Below are 16,862 nucleotides of genomic sequence, written 5' to 3'. Positions count from 1 at the left end.
GGTATAAGGACATTAAATGTGTATGTAATGTTACTTTCTGTGTATGTTTTTACTGTGTCGTAGAACCTGAACACCACTGTGGCCCAGGACTGGTGTCTCGCTCTCCAGAGGCTAATCCGCATCAAAGAAGACCAGATCCAGAGTGCCAACAAATGCCGCTTACGTCTTCAGGTTCCTGGAAGGCCAGACAAGTGAGTAGTGGTCTCAGATATACCATCAGGGCACTACGTAAAATCATTAGCACATCTGTAACCACAACACCAGCTAAGGCATATATAACCTTTTGTAGAGGTCCCACATTTTTAATACATTCTAGCTGAACAAAATGCTGTACCGTATCTCAATGACCCCGAGGCATTGTTAGTTAGCCAATTAAATACAAAAATCAATCCTTTGTCTCCTTTCAGAACATGTAGCCTCGGCATTGAAAGTTGAAGGTTGACATACTAGAGTTCCACTCTACTTTACTTTTCCAAACTATAATTCAGTTCCACGGTGTAACCTTGAAGATAATTTTATGAAGCAGGATATAAATGCAATAAGCGGAACTCTTTCTGTGGCTCCTGTTATATTCTGTACGTCGTCCTCTTAAGTTCATTGAATTTCAAAAGTTTCACAAATGAGGATCAGAGTGCATGTGTGCTATGCTGCAGAGTTAACTCCAGAGAACGGCTGGCTGATTAAATTGCCTCATCCATAACTCTGAAAACAACCCGTCACATAGGGCACTAAAAGATAATAGCTAGTGACAAACATTTTAATGTGCCTGCACAAGCCCATGTTTCTGTGATGAAGGATGCCGATGGTGACTTCTTGATCCTTGGAATAGCATTCTAATTCATATTCCATCGTATGGTGTCCCATGGTGAAAATAACTGATCTACAAGCCAATATTGATTTTGACAGCAAGTTTTGGTTTAGTTTTAGATCTAGTCTTTTGTAGTTTTAGTTTTATTCATATTTTAGTCGATTAAATATGATTTGATTTTAGTCGTCTAAATCCTCAGTTGATTTGTTCGAGTCTTGGTATTAGTCATCATACAGTAGCTTGGTTGTTCGAGTCTTGGTATTAGTCATCATACAGTAGCTTGGTTGTTCGAGTCTTGGTATTAGTCATCATACAGTAGCTTGGTTGTTCGAGTCTTGGTATTAGTCATCATACAGTAGCTTGGTTTTTATTTTGTTTTTATTTTGTTTTCGTCTGTGAAAAACAATTGTTGACGAACATCTTTTGTCATAGTTTTAGTCAACAAAATCAATACTGCTACCTACAAGCTCACAGTTTTCTTGTGCGGGATACCGCCATACGACAAATTATTGTTTTTGACCCTTAACAAACCTTGCCACAGAGCAAGAATAGAATATTCTCTGTGTGTCGTTAGCTGGTGTCTCACACAATTCCCTCCACGTAACACTGAAGATTAATTTATACTCGGTCTGAGTATAAATTATGCTTCAGATGGCATAAAGGACCAGCATCTGCAAAGGAGGTTATTCAGGGTGCAGGTCTACTTATCCCTCATGGATGATAAGTCCCTTCCCAAGTTCTATTCACAGGCAGAAAATGGATATGGTTTTCTTTTTTTGTGCTCTGGTGGACATAGAGTGGAGTGATGCATAGGCAGGGGGTCAATGCAAAGTTACCTTGTATTGAGATGGATAGGCAGGGGGTCAATGCAAAGTTACCTTGTATTGAGATAGATAGGCAGGGGGTCAATGCAAAGTTACCTTGTATTGTGATGGATAGGCAGGGGGTCAATGCAAAGTTACCTTGTATTGTCAAACTTAAGTGTGCGACTGAATGTATGTTATATGTTGGTGAGCGTTAAGTCTCTCACAATTATCGCAATGAAAACGTTAATCACAATTATTTGTATGTACTATGTATGTACGTACGTACGTACGTATGTACGTACGTACCTACCTACCCCAACATTGAAACATATCTTGTGCTGATTGGTCCTGAGGTTCGTGAGATTAGCTCCGGACACACAGACAGACAAACAGGCAGACAGCAAAGCAAAACAAAGTTATTTGTTTACCCAGGGAAGTGGACTAAGCCAAGGACTTGTTTACAGCCACACCCTGCTCATAGAACATTTCATGGTAGGGGTTCAATGCCTTGCTCAAGGGCACTTCAGCGGTGGTAATTTTAACGTGCCGGTCCGGGGATGCAAACTGGCGACCTTCCGGTATCAAGACCGCTCCGCTAACCGTTCGGCCACCGCTGCCTCCGCTGCCACAGACTGACCGACCCTCTTATAGACAGCCAGACTCTTGTAGAGCCACGCCGTGAAAGGAGAAAACAAGTTTGACATTGTTTGAAATGAGCACTGATTATGCCATTGGAGGCACATTTTCGAGAGAGAGTCCCACCTCTGAGACAGAGAGCGTGTAGAAAGAAATGCCTCCATCCCATAGGAAGCATTAGTACCCATACATGGAGAAGATGTTTTTTTAATGATAGAACATTATGTCAGGTTAGAGTCATTGTGTGACTCTGTGGAGGTGGAGGATGAAACCCAGGACTCCAGGAGAAGGGGGGGCGGGAACAGAGAGCACAGCTGTGCTCAGAAAGAGGGAATGACAGAAAGAAACACTGACTTACATTACACACATGCACGTACAAAATCGGTGTGTGTGTTTGTGTGTGCGTTCTACATGGCCCTTGCACCTCCAGTACAATACATTGCACCGCTGATCCGATCATCATTTGTCTGAATCATAATGTCGGGGGCTTTGTCAGAGTGTTCCGCCAATGAGGGGGCAGAAAAACACTCGTTTGTGTATGGAGATGTTGTTTGTTTCTGTCTACCTGTGTCCCTTTTACGCCCAAATATTGAAACCATATATTGGCGTATTGGTTGGACCGGTGGTTCTGGAAAACTGGATATCCAAACTATTCCACGGCGGGCTGCCTCGAGTCCTCGCCGTTGTTTTTGAAGTCGGTCGGTCGGTCCAATACATGACCATAATATGGGCACAGTGGTGGGATCTGCAGCTCTGGACAACCAGATCATTGTAGCTGTCAGTCCTTGTCCCTTAGTCGGCTCCATGGAGATTTCTGATATAAATACATGATGCCACCTTTTGTGCACATATATGGAGCTGACTGATTTGTTCGCGCCAGACGCCGTGACAGCACATTGAGGTTAGACAACACACTGCATATTTTGCCGTACAGTAGCTGCATTGGGAACTCCTTATTATTATGGTTACAGCTGAGTCATGCAGACATGAGCGTGACAACCGCTCAGGGAGCCTGGTACTCAGGAATGGATACAGTGAAGGGGGCTCTGCTCCATACTAAAGACACACACACACACACACACACACACACACACACACACACACACTGTACACACACACACACACACACACACACACTCTAGAGCAGAGAGGGAAGGGAAGATATTGTGTGTGAGAGACGAAAAGACAGCTCTGCTGAGATAATAATGAGGGCAGGATACCGAGGGAGAGAGACCATTATGGTGGGGGGGGGGAGGGGGGGGAGAGAGAGAGAGAGAGAGAAAGAGACCAGGAAAGGGAGACCCAAAGAGAGCGAGGAAATGACCTGCGGGGACGGGGGGGGGGGGACGGGGGGTGAGAGAGAGAGAGAGAGAGAGAGAGAGAGAGAGAGAGAGAGAGAGAGAGAGCCAACAAGATTGCGTGAGATGGTGAATGTGATGACAGTGTGAGTGCAGAGCGAGGGAGTGTTTCTGAAAAAGAGAGAGGCTGTGCAATCCACCTCCCCCACAGGAAGACATCGCTTGGCTCCAATGGGGGCGGCAACAGTCGTCAGGGAGCCTGGCACTCAGGATCCAGTGAAAGGGCTCTGTTCCATGCTAAAGTGACAGCTTGAGAAGTGAACCACACACCACACACACACACACACACACACACACAAACACAAACACCTCCCAGCGTCCTCATCTGCTGTCATGCCAGGCCTGCAGGGCCGATCTGCTTAGTCAGATGTTTAGTGGAGCCAGATGTCATGCTTACAAGAGAGGTCCCCCGTCAAGGGAACACCCCTGTTCACTGTAGTTCCCGCAATAACAGTGTTAGCAAAGCACATTGGCAGGGAGATTTAACCACTTCTGAATATGTCCCTTGGTGTAAATTTATGCTATTATGCCTTATTGTCATATATAACATTATGCAATGTAAGTAATGAGGTAAACAAATTATAATGTAGTATTGTTAGTAAAAAATTGTGACTGCTCTGAATGCTACGGTGCGTACGCTTCCAAGCTTTTTCTACTTTCAAAACGAGCTGACGCCAACTTGTGCCGGATGTGGTCATCTGGCTCTGGTGAGTTACCTCCAGGCGGTTCTCGTCCATCCAAAAAAAAAAACGAGCTAGGCTGGCCAATAAGAAATAGTGGGCTTTTCGGGAGGGGGACCTTAAATTGAAAGGCATTATAGTCCCCCCTTTTATTTTATTGTATTCATTTTCTTTCTGTAGCCACAGAATCATATCTGTTGTGGAGGGCTGAGCAGAATGAAACTAGCCATATTGGTGAGTCAAATTATGGAAAGTACTTGGACACATTCACTCTATAGCTGACTGACATTCTCTGCACTGAGCATTACTATAGGCCAGGGCATAGCAGTTGAAAACCGCAAAAGGGTATTTATTAAATATAGTCTATTATCATTATTTTATTTATTTATTTTAACACAGAATCAAATGTTTTATGGTTATGATTCACAAGGAGCCTGGATGGCTTGGTTCCAGGCTTAAATTAATTATATATTATAATTATATATAAATATTTTCGGTAATCTGTATGGGGAAAAATGGATGGGTTTTATATCTGTGGCACCTCAAAATGGCCACCATGACTATACCCTATTGGGTAATAAAACTACCCGGAAGCCAGCACAATGTTTTCTCTGACTTCACACTGATGCCTAAGGGGCTAGGGTATGGAGAAGGGTAGAGAGAAGCATCAATGGAGAGCGGAGGGATAGGCGTCAGTGGAGAGGGGAGAGAGCGGCATCAATGGAGAGTCTAATGGAGAGTGCAGAGGGAGAGAGCAGTCAATGGAGAGGGGGAGATAGAGACCTCAATGAAGAAGGGAGAGAAGAGTGGGAGGAGGCACAGCTAGGCACTTTTATCCAGTCCAGTGCTTCCACTCTTTCAACAGCTGTTATGCAGTTTAGTTGTTTTATGAAGGTAATTTGGCTCATCGTTTCAGGTTGTACAATGACCTTATATTCTTTTGCATGCGACAGAAATTGAATTTCTTGTTTTACAACAATGAAATTGCAATTATTTTCAGCTGAGCGGTCTTGGCGTGCCTGGTGCGGATGCAGGCACTGCTGCAGTCTTATAGAAATCATGATAAAGGTTGTATTATCATACAAATCTGTACATTCAAATCCTCAATGATCCATCTGTACATTCAAATCCTCAATGATCCACCTCAATGATCCGCCTCTCCTTTATTGTCTCATCTTCAATGATCCACCATGTGCCTCTCCTTTACTGTCTTCTTGTCTCTCATCTTTCTAACCTGTTTTTAACCACATGAACCCTAGGGTCCCCTATTCAATCTACAAGTATCACAGTAATGGTGTGAGCTTGTAGATTGGTTATTTAACAAAGATATTTGGTGTAAAGGGAAAACAGTAGACCCCGGTCGGACCTTGATCAACAAAGTATATAGATTTTATATTATTCTTCAAGGTAGCCCCTGACAACTTTGCTCACCTTTTGGCATTCTTTCAACCAGCTTCGTAAGATATTTATAACAAAACATGGAGGTGTATTTTGGGTCATCGTCCTGTTGAAAAACAAATCATGTTCCCACTAAAGGCAACAATAGAATGCAGAACGCTGTGGCAGCCAGTCTGGTTATCAACTTAAATCCAATATATACTTCAGGGGGTCTGTACTGGGTCCCCTCCTTTTTTCCACCAAATATCCAGTGAAAATAGCTAATCTATAAACTCATTATGTTCACCTATTCTGGCATAATAGGGAACAACATCAGGGATGCACACTTTCTTTTACATTAAAAGTACAGTATTTCAAATATAGACTATCTACAAGCTCACATGTCACATTTTCACCGCTGTGATCTTATAGATCTGCTATTTTCACAACAATAATTGATTATTATTTTTTTGGCGCTTTTCTGCCTTTATTGATGTATAGAAGTGAAGAATGACACTAAAGAAGGAGAGAGAGAAGGGGAGAGACGCAGCAAAGGTTGTCATGAATGGGACTTGAACAGAGCCTATATGTGGTATGCGCCTGGACCACTAGACTAGAATTCTTGTGGAAATGTCTAAGAAGCAAACATGTCCGTCGAGGACACACTGTTATTGGCCAGTCTTTGCTTTGACTAGCAGTTCTGCCTTGGTGTCTGGGCAAATGCTGGGATAAAACTCTATAGCATATACATACTAATACAGAAGCCCTTAGCAGGGAGTATATTTATGGAAGGATGATAGTTTTTCATTAAACATGTAATTGTATAATTTGTGGTGTGGGACATACTGTAATATCCTTGTATATTTGTTGGACCAAGCAAGTCTCTTAATTCTCATCGGCCTCCTTCAGGGGTGGTTTCTTTGCTGCAATTCTGCCATGAATTCACACACAGTCTCCTCTGAAGTCTGAACAATTGATGTTGGGATATGTGTGTTGCTCCATCCAAGGTGCAGTTAATTGGTGATTTCTGAGGCTGGTACTGTGCTGTAACTCTGCAGCAGATTTTTGTGAGTGCACTTGAAGAAACTTTCCAAGTTCTTGAAATTTTACAGATTGATTGACCTTCATGTCGCAAAGAGCTGCCATTTCTCTTTGCTTAGTTGAGTTGGTATTAATATAATGCTATTTTACAAGGCTATTTACTGACTGTATAACAACAACCCCACCCTACCCTTTCACAACAGATTGCATCAATTCCACAAATTATTATATTATCAAGGCATTGTCAATGCCTTGTCAATGTCAATTAAAAATCACGCCAGGTCATGAAGTTCGTTGAGGGAATGCCAAAAGTATTCAAAACTGTCATTGGCCGCCTGCACACACACAATGAGCTTACACACTGATAGTGAATGCGCACACACACACACACACACATACACACACACACACACACACACACTCCTTTGAAAAAGGAGAAAAATCACACCTTTGTGAACTGAGCGGTGCAACTGTGGAACATCCAGATCCCCAGGAAATGCGCCCAGGGGAGCGCCGCTCAAAAAAAAGGTGAAAATAGCAGATCTACAAGCTCACAATTAACATCCCTGACAGTTCCTGGTCAACAATACAGTCGTCACTTGGTGTATACAGGCCCTTTTATTCAATATAGCAATTTACAGTACACTATGTGCAACAGATTGCAGATGGTGATACTGCTTGAAATAGGGAACATATTGTGGCTGATGCTTATCGGGGTACCATAGAGTCATTTTGTACCTGTATGTAACAGCCTGTAGTCTGGCTTTAACAAAGGACCATTTATACATTGTCTAATGAGGCTCTTTAGATGCATGAAAAATGACTTATTTTTGCATTTATTGAGCCTCCGTTTAAAAATGTGCAAGACTTTTTGTTGTTTACGGAATTTCATGCTGGCCTTTTTCACCCGTTTTCACTCCTAGTAAGCTTACTTAGCTTTCAACCTAAGTAAGTTTAGAGTGAGCACAAACTTTGCTACCTCTTTTTGTCCTATGGCAGTGACGTATTCTGAAAATAGCAGATGTACAAGCTGCTCACTATGTCCTCACACCAGTATACACGTAATGTGACACGGAGATGGAAGGTTCGGCACACAGTTGAAACATCTTGCCTTTCGTAACTGCCATATTTAATGCAGTAAATATTTGACATGCTTTGCTTTGGACATTCTTATAAACATGTGGCTGGTCACGAAATGCATGCAGCTGAAGCCCTGGCAAGCGGTTGTGGATACTTCATGTGTGGCAGCTAATTGGGATCTTAATAAACTATAAACCCCATGTGCTGTCTTTGCACTGCGGGGTGAGAGAGTGAATCCAAAGCACCCCCTGTGCCGTGCTCCCCCCTTCCGCTGGGCCGGGACTGCTCTCTGCAGTCAGGCAACACATCACAACCTCTGCACTGCAAACAGACTGGGGAACGTGGGTAAAATCCTGACTCGATGCCTCAACGGTAGTCGATGTGGGACAGTATTTCATTAACAGCCTCAGCTATTTTTGCTGGAGAGACTATACAGTACAGAGTACCGACATAGTAACCCGAGAGACCAAAGGAAAGGAAAGGTACTATGTTTACCCAGGGTAACTGGACTAAGCTCAATAACTTGTTTACAGCCAGGCCCTGCTCATAGAACATTTCATGGTAGAGGTTCAATGCCTTGTCCAAGGGCACTTCAGCGGTGGTAATTTTAACGTGCCGGTCCGGGGATACGAACTAGCGAACTTCCGATATCAAGACCGCTCCGCAAACCGTTCGGCCACCGCTGCCTTGATGTGGTCCAGCATTTGTCATTTTATCAAATACGTTTGTTATCACTGCCATTTGCTCCAGCTCACCATGAACAATATTAACATCCTTTAACCACTTAAATGGATATTTCACTTTCACATGAAATACAGTAAAATCTAAGTAATGGACAAATGACTTGCCCCTCACCCTTAGTTTAGAACAGTGGTTCCCAAACTGTGGTGCATGCACCCCCTGTGGTGTGGGAGAGCCTTCTAGGGGGTGCGCAACATGAAAAGGCTAATGGTGATGCTATGGTTTTATTTTAAATATATTAACAAAATTAGCCTATCCTGCATAATGCATATATATGGCATATTTAGGTTCATATATTGTGCATATAGATAAATAGGAAATAAATGACGCTATATAGCTTATGCAATTTATATTTCCATGTAGGGTGTGCGTCAGCTAGGTCGGGAGGTAACAGGGGGTGCATGGCCAAAAAGGTCTGGGAACCACTGGTTTAGAAGAACATTCTAATACGTGAGGGGGCTGTGATTTTTACTTTTTCCATTTATTTTTAATTATGTTTAAATATGCTTTTTTCCCCTTTTTTATATCCCTTTAAGCCATACAGTATATACTTAAAAATGTAAAAAGATAGTAGGTGGGCAGAGTTAATGTGGTTAACTACTGTATGTCTGCTGGTTGTGACTAAGGAGACCAAATTTGCATTTTCAATTAATTTTATTTCAGACAATAGATCAGCGGTTCAGGAAACATGGGTTTGTTGCTACATCCTTATTCCCAAGGCATTTACATTTGAATGAAATGTTCAAGATTCAAGGTTCAAGGTTCTTTATTTGTGCCGAGGATACATTTGTTTTACATGAGGGTAGAGCAGTGCAGTTAAAAGCAAGGCATCACAACAATACAGGTTCCAGACATCAAAGCAACGCAAATATGTTAAAACACGCTACGAAGAAGGTCATGACAAGTGCTTTTACTTACACACTATAGCTCACTCTGAGCTTAAAATGCCATGCCTGCTGGGCGAGGTGCTTAGATCTACTTGTACTATCTTTGTTCAGAAGTACACTGGCTACAGGTACATAATAATTTCTGTATGCTGCCAGGGTGAAGAGGGTGAAATGCACTGTGTAAATGAAAGGATGCCAACATCTTGAAAGAAATAGAGCTCAATTTACGGTGCAGCTGCGAGGAGTATAGAGTTGATGGGTTATAGAGTTGAGACTCCACTACTGTAGAAGATTACTGCCCCAATTGACAATTTGATTTAGATATCTTTTGCTCTCCAGAGACAGGTTACCACTTACCAAGTTATGACACGGTTGAAGAGATAAGATTGATTCCATAAAAGCCTGTTAAAAGAGGGTCATCATGGTTTTGTGACGTATCTATCTATCTATCTATCTATCTATCTATCTATCTATCTATCTATCTATCTATCTATCTATCTATCTATCTATCTATCTATCTATCTATCTATCTATCTATCTATCTATCTATCTATCTATCTATCTATCTATCTATCTATCCTTTACATCAGGGTTCCCCAATTAATTTTCCTCAAGGGCCATATTTTGACTAGCGTACCAGGCTGGGGGCCGAGTCTGCACGCGCGAGGTCGAGGTCTTGCCCTGAAAATTCATTTTCAGGGCAAGACCGCGGGCCGCCTATTGGGGAACCCTGCTTTACATAGTGACTGTGTGGTGTGTGTGGGGGTGTGGGTGTTGTGCCTTGGAGCCAAGCACAGTTGGTGGGCCAAGCATCTGCAGGGTGAACAGGTCCGACTCAGACAGGGGTCAAAGGTCCTATAATATGGATGGACACACACATACAGATAAATCCAGCTTTGCTTAGCTCCCATATTTTAATGTTGGTCCTTGCATGATGTCAACCTACTGTAGGATCACAGAAGATATCTATACTGTATGTATAGTACTGAAATAGCCAATTTACAACAGACAAAAGTCTGCCGGGTACATGCAGTGTTTCCTGCAGGAAAAAGCTTTGGCATGGTGCTGGGCATGGGGGGGACCTTCTGCCGTGCGGCCGAAGGCTGAGCACCGAACATTTTTGATTAATTAATTAATTCGATAATTAGATTAATTTATATTATTGCTCTTGTATTGCTACTGTATTATTGCATTATTATATTCAGCTATTGGTGTAGATTTCCGTCCTACACAAACTAACTAAACTTAAATTCTCATTGATAATGAATGGAGAATTTTACGTCATAGTGTCAAATCGGCTTAGCGCCTGTTTATATCCTACACAAACATTAAATTCCTATTGACAATGAATGGAGAATAGTGAGCAAAACTATTGTCTATTTTACCACATGATGTACGATGATAAGAGCACCCCTCACTTCACACAGGTGTGATTTTTCTGGTTGTAGGATAGGCTTCAAATTATAAAGCAGTCATACTATTACTATGGTTTGTTGTGTAATGTTACTAGTAATGTTATTGTTTATTAAGCAGAGCAATAGAGTTAGGTCTGAACTGGTTACAGTTTAATTTAGCTATGAATGGATATTTACATCCACATGCATGCAGCTCCACTTCTCAGAGTATATAGTGTGTGTGCGTGTGCGTGTAACAGACTGCTTGCAAGTTTGCAACATGGCTCTTAAAAAGGAAACTCATACTGTCTCTAACAATGCTACTGCTCACCCCCTCTCCCTCTCCCCAACCTGCATAGTCCAAAGACGCTCTCTCCAGCTTTGGAATGCGGTCATTGATTGGTGATCGTTAACGTCTATTGAGAATAAGGTCGCCTTTACTGCGATTAAAACTAATCCTGCTGCATATTTGTCGGAAAGTGTGCTTCGTTTGGCAGTTGTGAAGCCTCATTCGAATCCTAATGCGCATCAAAGTGCCGCATTCTACTCCGCCAAAAAAAAACTGATTTGATTTCCATTCGGTGCAGGTGGGAATGCAATCTGCAGCAAATAAAGGAAATTAAGCTAAACACAGTTGGAGAAGGAGAAGGGATATTCGTTTTACGCAGTGCAAAGATGTCCCGTTTAACCGTGGATAGACATGGGCAAATAAGGAGAGTAGGAGACTGAAGCCCTCATTGAAATATGAGGACGAGTACATGGGTCAATTGCTTAAGGAAACGCATAAAAAGCACTGTAGTGTACAGAATATTCAGTCCGTCTGTGTGTAAACATGGAGTGTTGTCACTGCTGTCACTGTGTGGGGAGGGAGTGGGAACTTTCTTCATGTCGATTAACTTGTAAACGGAGGTCGGATTAATTTTGTGCTGCTGTCTGCATTGTGCCTCCACATGCCCAAAAGAACAGTGCATGCACGCGTGTGCACACAAGAGTGAGTTAGTGAGAGAGAGATACGTCTATTCCCCGAGTCCCGACACACGTTACCCTAATTTTACGTCCTAACTATTACTCGAAGTATTATTTTAGCACCATAGATTTCACTGTGTAGTTTATGAATGGAACACATTGATGAAGTTTCCTGCTGCGTTCCCAATTGCTGTGGATGACAGTGCAGTGTGAAAGCAAACCGCAGCAAATTAAATGTGCAAGAATCGCAACTTCTCCTCCTATTTGCATTTTTTTTCCAGACAAATGACTTTTTATTTATATTTTCATGATTTATCTCCCCCCCCCAAGCTTTTTTCACAATTTTTATTTAACTAGGCTACATTGCAAAAGTTGCATTACTTTTCATGAAAGAGCATTAACGACCATCACCTGTGCACAGTCACAGACACACACAGCTCCCCTCTGCAGGCCTCTACTACTGAAAGTGACTGCATGGAGTCTCTCATCACACACACCATGATTCACTAGCCCGCCATTTTATTTTATTTTTTATTGTTATATAAGCATGGCGGGAATAATTTCAAGCATGGTGTGGTGCCATGCACTATGCATTCTATACTTTATTTACGGAAACCGTCTGTGTGATCCCTACTGCATTAAAACAGTTTGACTGTTTTACACACGTAACCCGGATTTTAATCAACCCCCCTTCACTGCCGAGATTGTTGTATTACCTTTAGAGCATACGCTGAATTATTTGGGCTTTTAATCCGCGAAAATCCAGCGGAAAAAGGTCCCTCGGTTTGTTGTGATCCGATCGTACCATCCACCATCTTGGTGCACCCGGAAGACGCACACAAGACTCGTCTCCATGAGGCGTTGTACCCCATTCATTTCCCAGAAGCCCTAGCAGCCCACAGCATGTGACGATTTCCGGTTTCGTCATCAAAATGAAAGCATCAAGTCTCTATCTCCGCGACGAAGACGGAGTTTCTTTTTATTTATTACAATACGGCGGATTAAACACATAAAACAAAAGGCGGGTATGTCGTATATAGCAACGACAGTAACCTGGAGCAAGCCATTCCTGGCAGTAAAACTGTTTTAAGTATCGGATTAAGGGATATGTGTGCTGTACAGTAGTTGTGCAGCTGTGTTTGTGTGTGCTCATGTGCTTGTGTGCACATGGATCCGCGTGCTTTCATCCTTAGCCCAACATCTACACTATCCTGCCCTTGTGCAGTAGTACCTGTACTGCATACAGTAGGCACGGCCAACTCTTTGTGTTCTTCCAGCCTTTGCTTTATTTATTATACCTTATATTTATGCGGGGAGTGTTTGCTGTGTTTGCATGGCCTTTCTCCAGCAGTGCTCTGCTTTACATTCATCCAGGTACACGCAACCACACCTGGGAGATGCCAAGTACACGCAGCCACACCTGGGAGCTGTTCTAGTAACCAATAATAGTCTGCTGTTTGCTCATGTGCACCTCAATAACAGTTATTGAGAAAGGGCAGGACATTACTCATGTTCCCTGCCTAGATAACCCCATCTGGTTTGAGGACCAGTAACCTTCCAGATCACTGATCAGATTCATTACGTTACATAGTATCAATCCACATGAAATGTACACAAAGTGAAATTAAGCTGTGCTGTTTTCCAGGCAGGTGCAAATGCAATCAAGCTGAATACTACACAGTCAAATCCTCAGTGTTAATTAAGTCAATTTTACACTCTGTTTAACACTGTGGGCCATATTTTGGGGGAACGGATGAACCGGCGTAAAGTTTAGCAAATAGCATGGAATACTGCACGTGGGAGATGGGAAAATGTGTTGGATAAGCCTGGATATGAATATAGTCAGTGGTTGTTTCTGTTTGCAGTTGTATTTAATCCAGTGTACTGATTACTTTTCATTATCTCTTAAGAGCAAATATGCCCTGCATTCAGCGCAACGGCATATCTGTTATGTTCACAGTCATGGAAGAAAAGCCACAAGCAAACAGGAGGTACAGAGTTGTCAAGCAACAAATCTACAGCACCTCAAACACACTGCCAAGAGCAAATATCTAAAATGTCTTGGGTGGAAAATGGAAATAACAAATGCGTTTAATTTGTCTGTCACTGGTCCTGTGAGAAGTGTTTCTCAGTGTAGGAATATTTCAATTATGTCAAGCGATGAGCCAAACAAAATCTTACAGTAAATGTAATGTTCTATCTACTTCAAAGGGCAGCAATTAACAAACCGCGACCGGAGTCCTGACCGAGCGTTGGTTCTGTCTGTCAGTAAAGCAAATCCCTATATCGGTTTCAACAGCAACAAAGAAAGAGTGAAATATTGATGGAGGATGTGCTAGCTCAGCTTGAAGCAGCTGTTCAGAGTGTGCCATGCAGAGCCTTAGCTGTTGAGGAGTCTACAAATGTCGCTGACAATACCCAGCTTTTAAGTTAGATTTTTCCACAAATATTAAAAATAACTTTGTGAGAAGTTGGTACGGGAAAGGACATGCAGTACTGTATACCTGTCCCCTAAAGTAGATGTTGGGAAAGAACAGAAAAGACAAAAGAAAAAAAAATCACAACACATGGAGCCCCTGCCATGGTTGAAGTAGAGCGGGGAACTGTAGGATGAAAGAGGACAACCCTGATCTCATAGACTCATACATTAACATACTATCATCCATCAGTCTGTCCTGTGTGCCAGTCTGAGTATGCTGAGGGGATGAATACTGTGATGAAACGGCATCCTCTGCCCATCATCGTCGCCTGCTCAGAGAGTTCCTGAATGAAGTTGATGTAAATGCGGATGATTTACTCCTGCACATCAGGTGGCTGAGTGAAGGCAGGCTGTTGTTTTGTTTTCGTCCATACAAAATTTGAATGGAGCTCGCCCCAGGTTAGAATGCATAAAAAAGCTACTAAAGCTCTGAGCCTCCGACTTTAAGTATCCATACCAAAGTGAAACAGACGAGAGTTCTGCTGTCGGGCAGAAACCAACTCCAAAATGGAAATCGGAAAAAAATAAGTTTTATAAAACCTTATATTTTTTTAAACAAAGCAATACTGTCTCATCAAAGTTGGTATTGCAACTTTATATATTGTCAGATACTTGCATGTGTAATTATTATATTATCACCACTTTACCCAAATCCAGCTCAAGTGGAATTAGGAGGTTTTCTCCGCCATTGTCCGTCATTGATAGGAACAGCTGACACCCGCTTCAAATTTTATCAACCCATAATCAACACAATCATTATTATTTCCTACATACTGCGAGTAGGCGACTAGGAAACACGGATGTGAAATGACTGCCGCCGAAGTGAAAACACAGTGAAACAACAACTTCGCTTTATGTTTACTTACGTGGCCAGTTAAGACTGAGGTTAGGTTTCTGGCCAACCTAGGGGCGCGTCCGGAAATACCGCACCGGAGCGCACTGCGCACTCGCCTATTAGTTTTCATTGCACAGTGCGCTAAGTGCGCTATTTCCAAACGCGCCATAGGTTTATAGGTTTCTGTGCCAATCAGCAGGGTTGAATAGAATATAGAAATGTGGGAAACGTCAATACTGGCTCCATTGCATGGTCTTGATAATTGAGGCCTGTCTGTGTTCCTGAACCAGAGGCTTTCAGAGGTGGTGACGGGGACAACCTTAACCCTGTAAGTGGAAAATTGTGTCATTTAATTTCTAATTTCATAACTAGAATCAATCAAGGATATATAATATTATTATCTCCGTATATCTCAGTATGAATTCAGTGGTGGTGTGGCACAAGTATAACTTCTCTCCACATATTTCCCACGCATTTCAGGCTCCTTTGTCTCCCCAGTTTTGCATGCTCTTTTCCCAGTTATGTACACTCACATTCACATTCATACAATGACACACTTTTATGAAACCTCAGAGGTAATACTGTATGCTACACACAATCCCAGCTGGGACCTGCTCCAGTGGCCAACGTTATAGCCTGTTACAGGTGTTGGTCACTGGTGCAGTTTGTGGATCAAGGCCTTTGTTCCAGTTTGAGGATCAAGGCCTTTCTTCATGTGCACTTCAAAAGTAGTATTTATGGCAGCACAGTTTACAACATGTAATTACAGGACATGTCCTCATACAGATTTATCCTCACAAGTCCAGATGTTGTAACTGTGGCAACGCAGATCACAAAGATACTCACTCTGGGCGGGAACGCTTTTTTGGGTAGTTGTTCCTATATGTACAGTATATAGAAACATTTTATATATAATTTTTGAATACATATTTGAAGGTTTTCAGAAAACTTCGATCAGGATTTAGAAAACGTTTTTAGAAGTCCTAAATGGGTTAAAGCATGTGTGTTAATGCTGTTTTCGCACTGGAACTTGAGTTGTGCAGTCCAAATAGTCTATGACTACCGCTCCCTACACTTTTGCCACTGTTTCTCAACCCAAGGGTTGAGAAACAGTGGCAACTGTATATCTACTGTACTGTGCAGTAGTTCTCAGATGCCAGTTCCTTCCAAAACCAGATCAATGTCTCTTTCTGACGGCTCCCTGTGTCTGGAGAGTGCTGATGTGTGATGATGAGTCACAGACCCATCACCCAGGACTCATAAGATGGCATAACAGACATCCATCTCCCCTGTTGTTTTTCAGCTTCTCTTGCGTGGATACAGAGAATGTTTGCTGAGCTCGAATTTTGCTCAGAGTCGAAGAGTCTGAGAATATGGGCCTCCGTCAAGGGCACTTCAGTTGTTAACTGTCACAGCCAAATCAATTATTTGCACAATCAGTGCTCATATCTACAGTAGGATTTTAGCCAGTAGGCTAGATCCGGCAGTAAGCATCGTCAGAGCTCAAGCATCGTCGATTACTCCAAAGTGGCAGGCCGTTCTCGTCAGAATGTATATTGTTGTTTTTGACACTCCTTAACTACACACACACTAAAGAGGACACAGGGTAAATCCTACAACCACGGTAGCAATCTCCATAGTCCACTCTTGTGGATGCATTTTACTACTAGGATGTGAACCGGCTTAAACCCCTTTACTGGTCTCTTTAAGGACGTCAGTCAGGTAACCCACATGGCCTGGTCAACCAACCTCTGCCAAAAAGGTAATCGTTCTG

The 16,862-nt window shown here is 42.4% G+C and overlaps 1 protein-coding gene across 2 annotated transcripts in view; it reads left to right on the top strand.

Moving 5' to 3' along the window:
- Positions 1-16,862, top strand: part of arhgef10la (Rho guanine nucleotide exchange factor (GEF) 10-like a) — a 168,055-nt gene that overhangs the window by 59,879 nt on the left and 91,314 nt on the right. For both annotated transcript variants that reach the window (XM_083771476.1, XM_083771475.1), the window contains one exon: positions 64-191. In XM_083771476.1, the coding sequence (XP_083627602.1) occupies positions 64-191 (128 nt within the window). The remainder of the gene's footprint in view (positions 1-63; positions 192-16,862) is intronic.

This window comes from Protomyctophum parallelum (assembly GCF_964188405.1).
Source record: "Protomyctophum parallelum genome assembly, chromosome: 8".
NCBI classification, from domain to species: Eukaryota; Metazoa; Chordata; class Actinopteri; order Myctophiformes; family Myctophidae; genus Protomyctophum; species Protomyctophum parallelum.
This window is presented reverse-complemented; position numbering and strand designations above follow the sequence as displayed.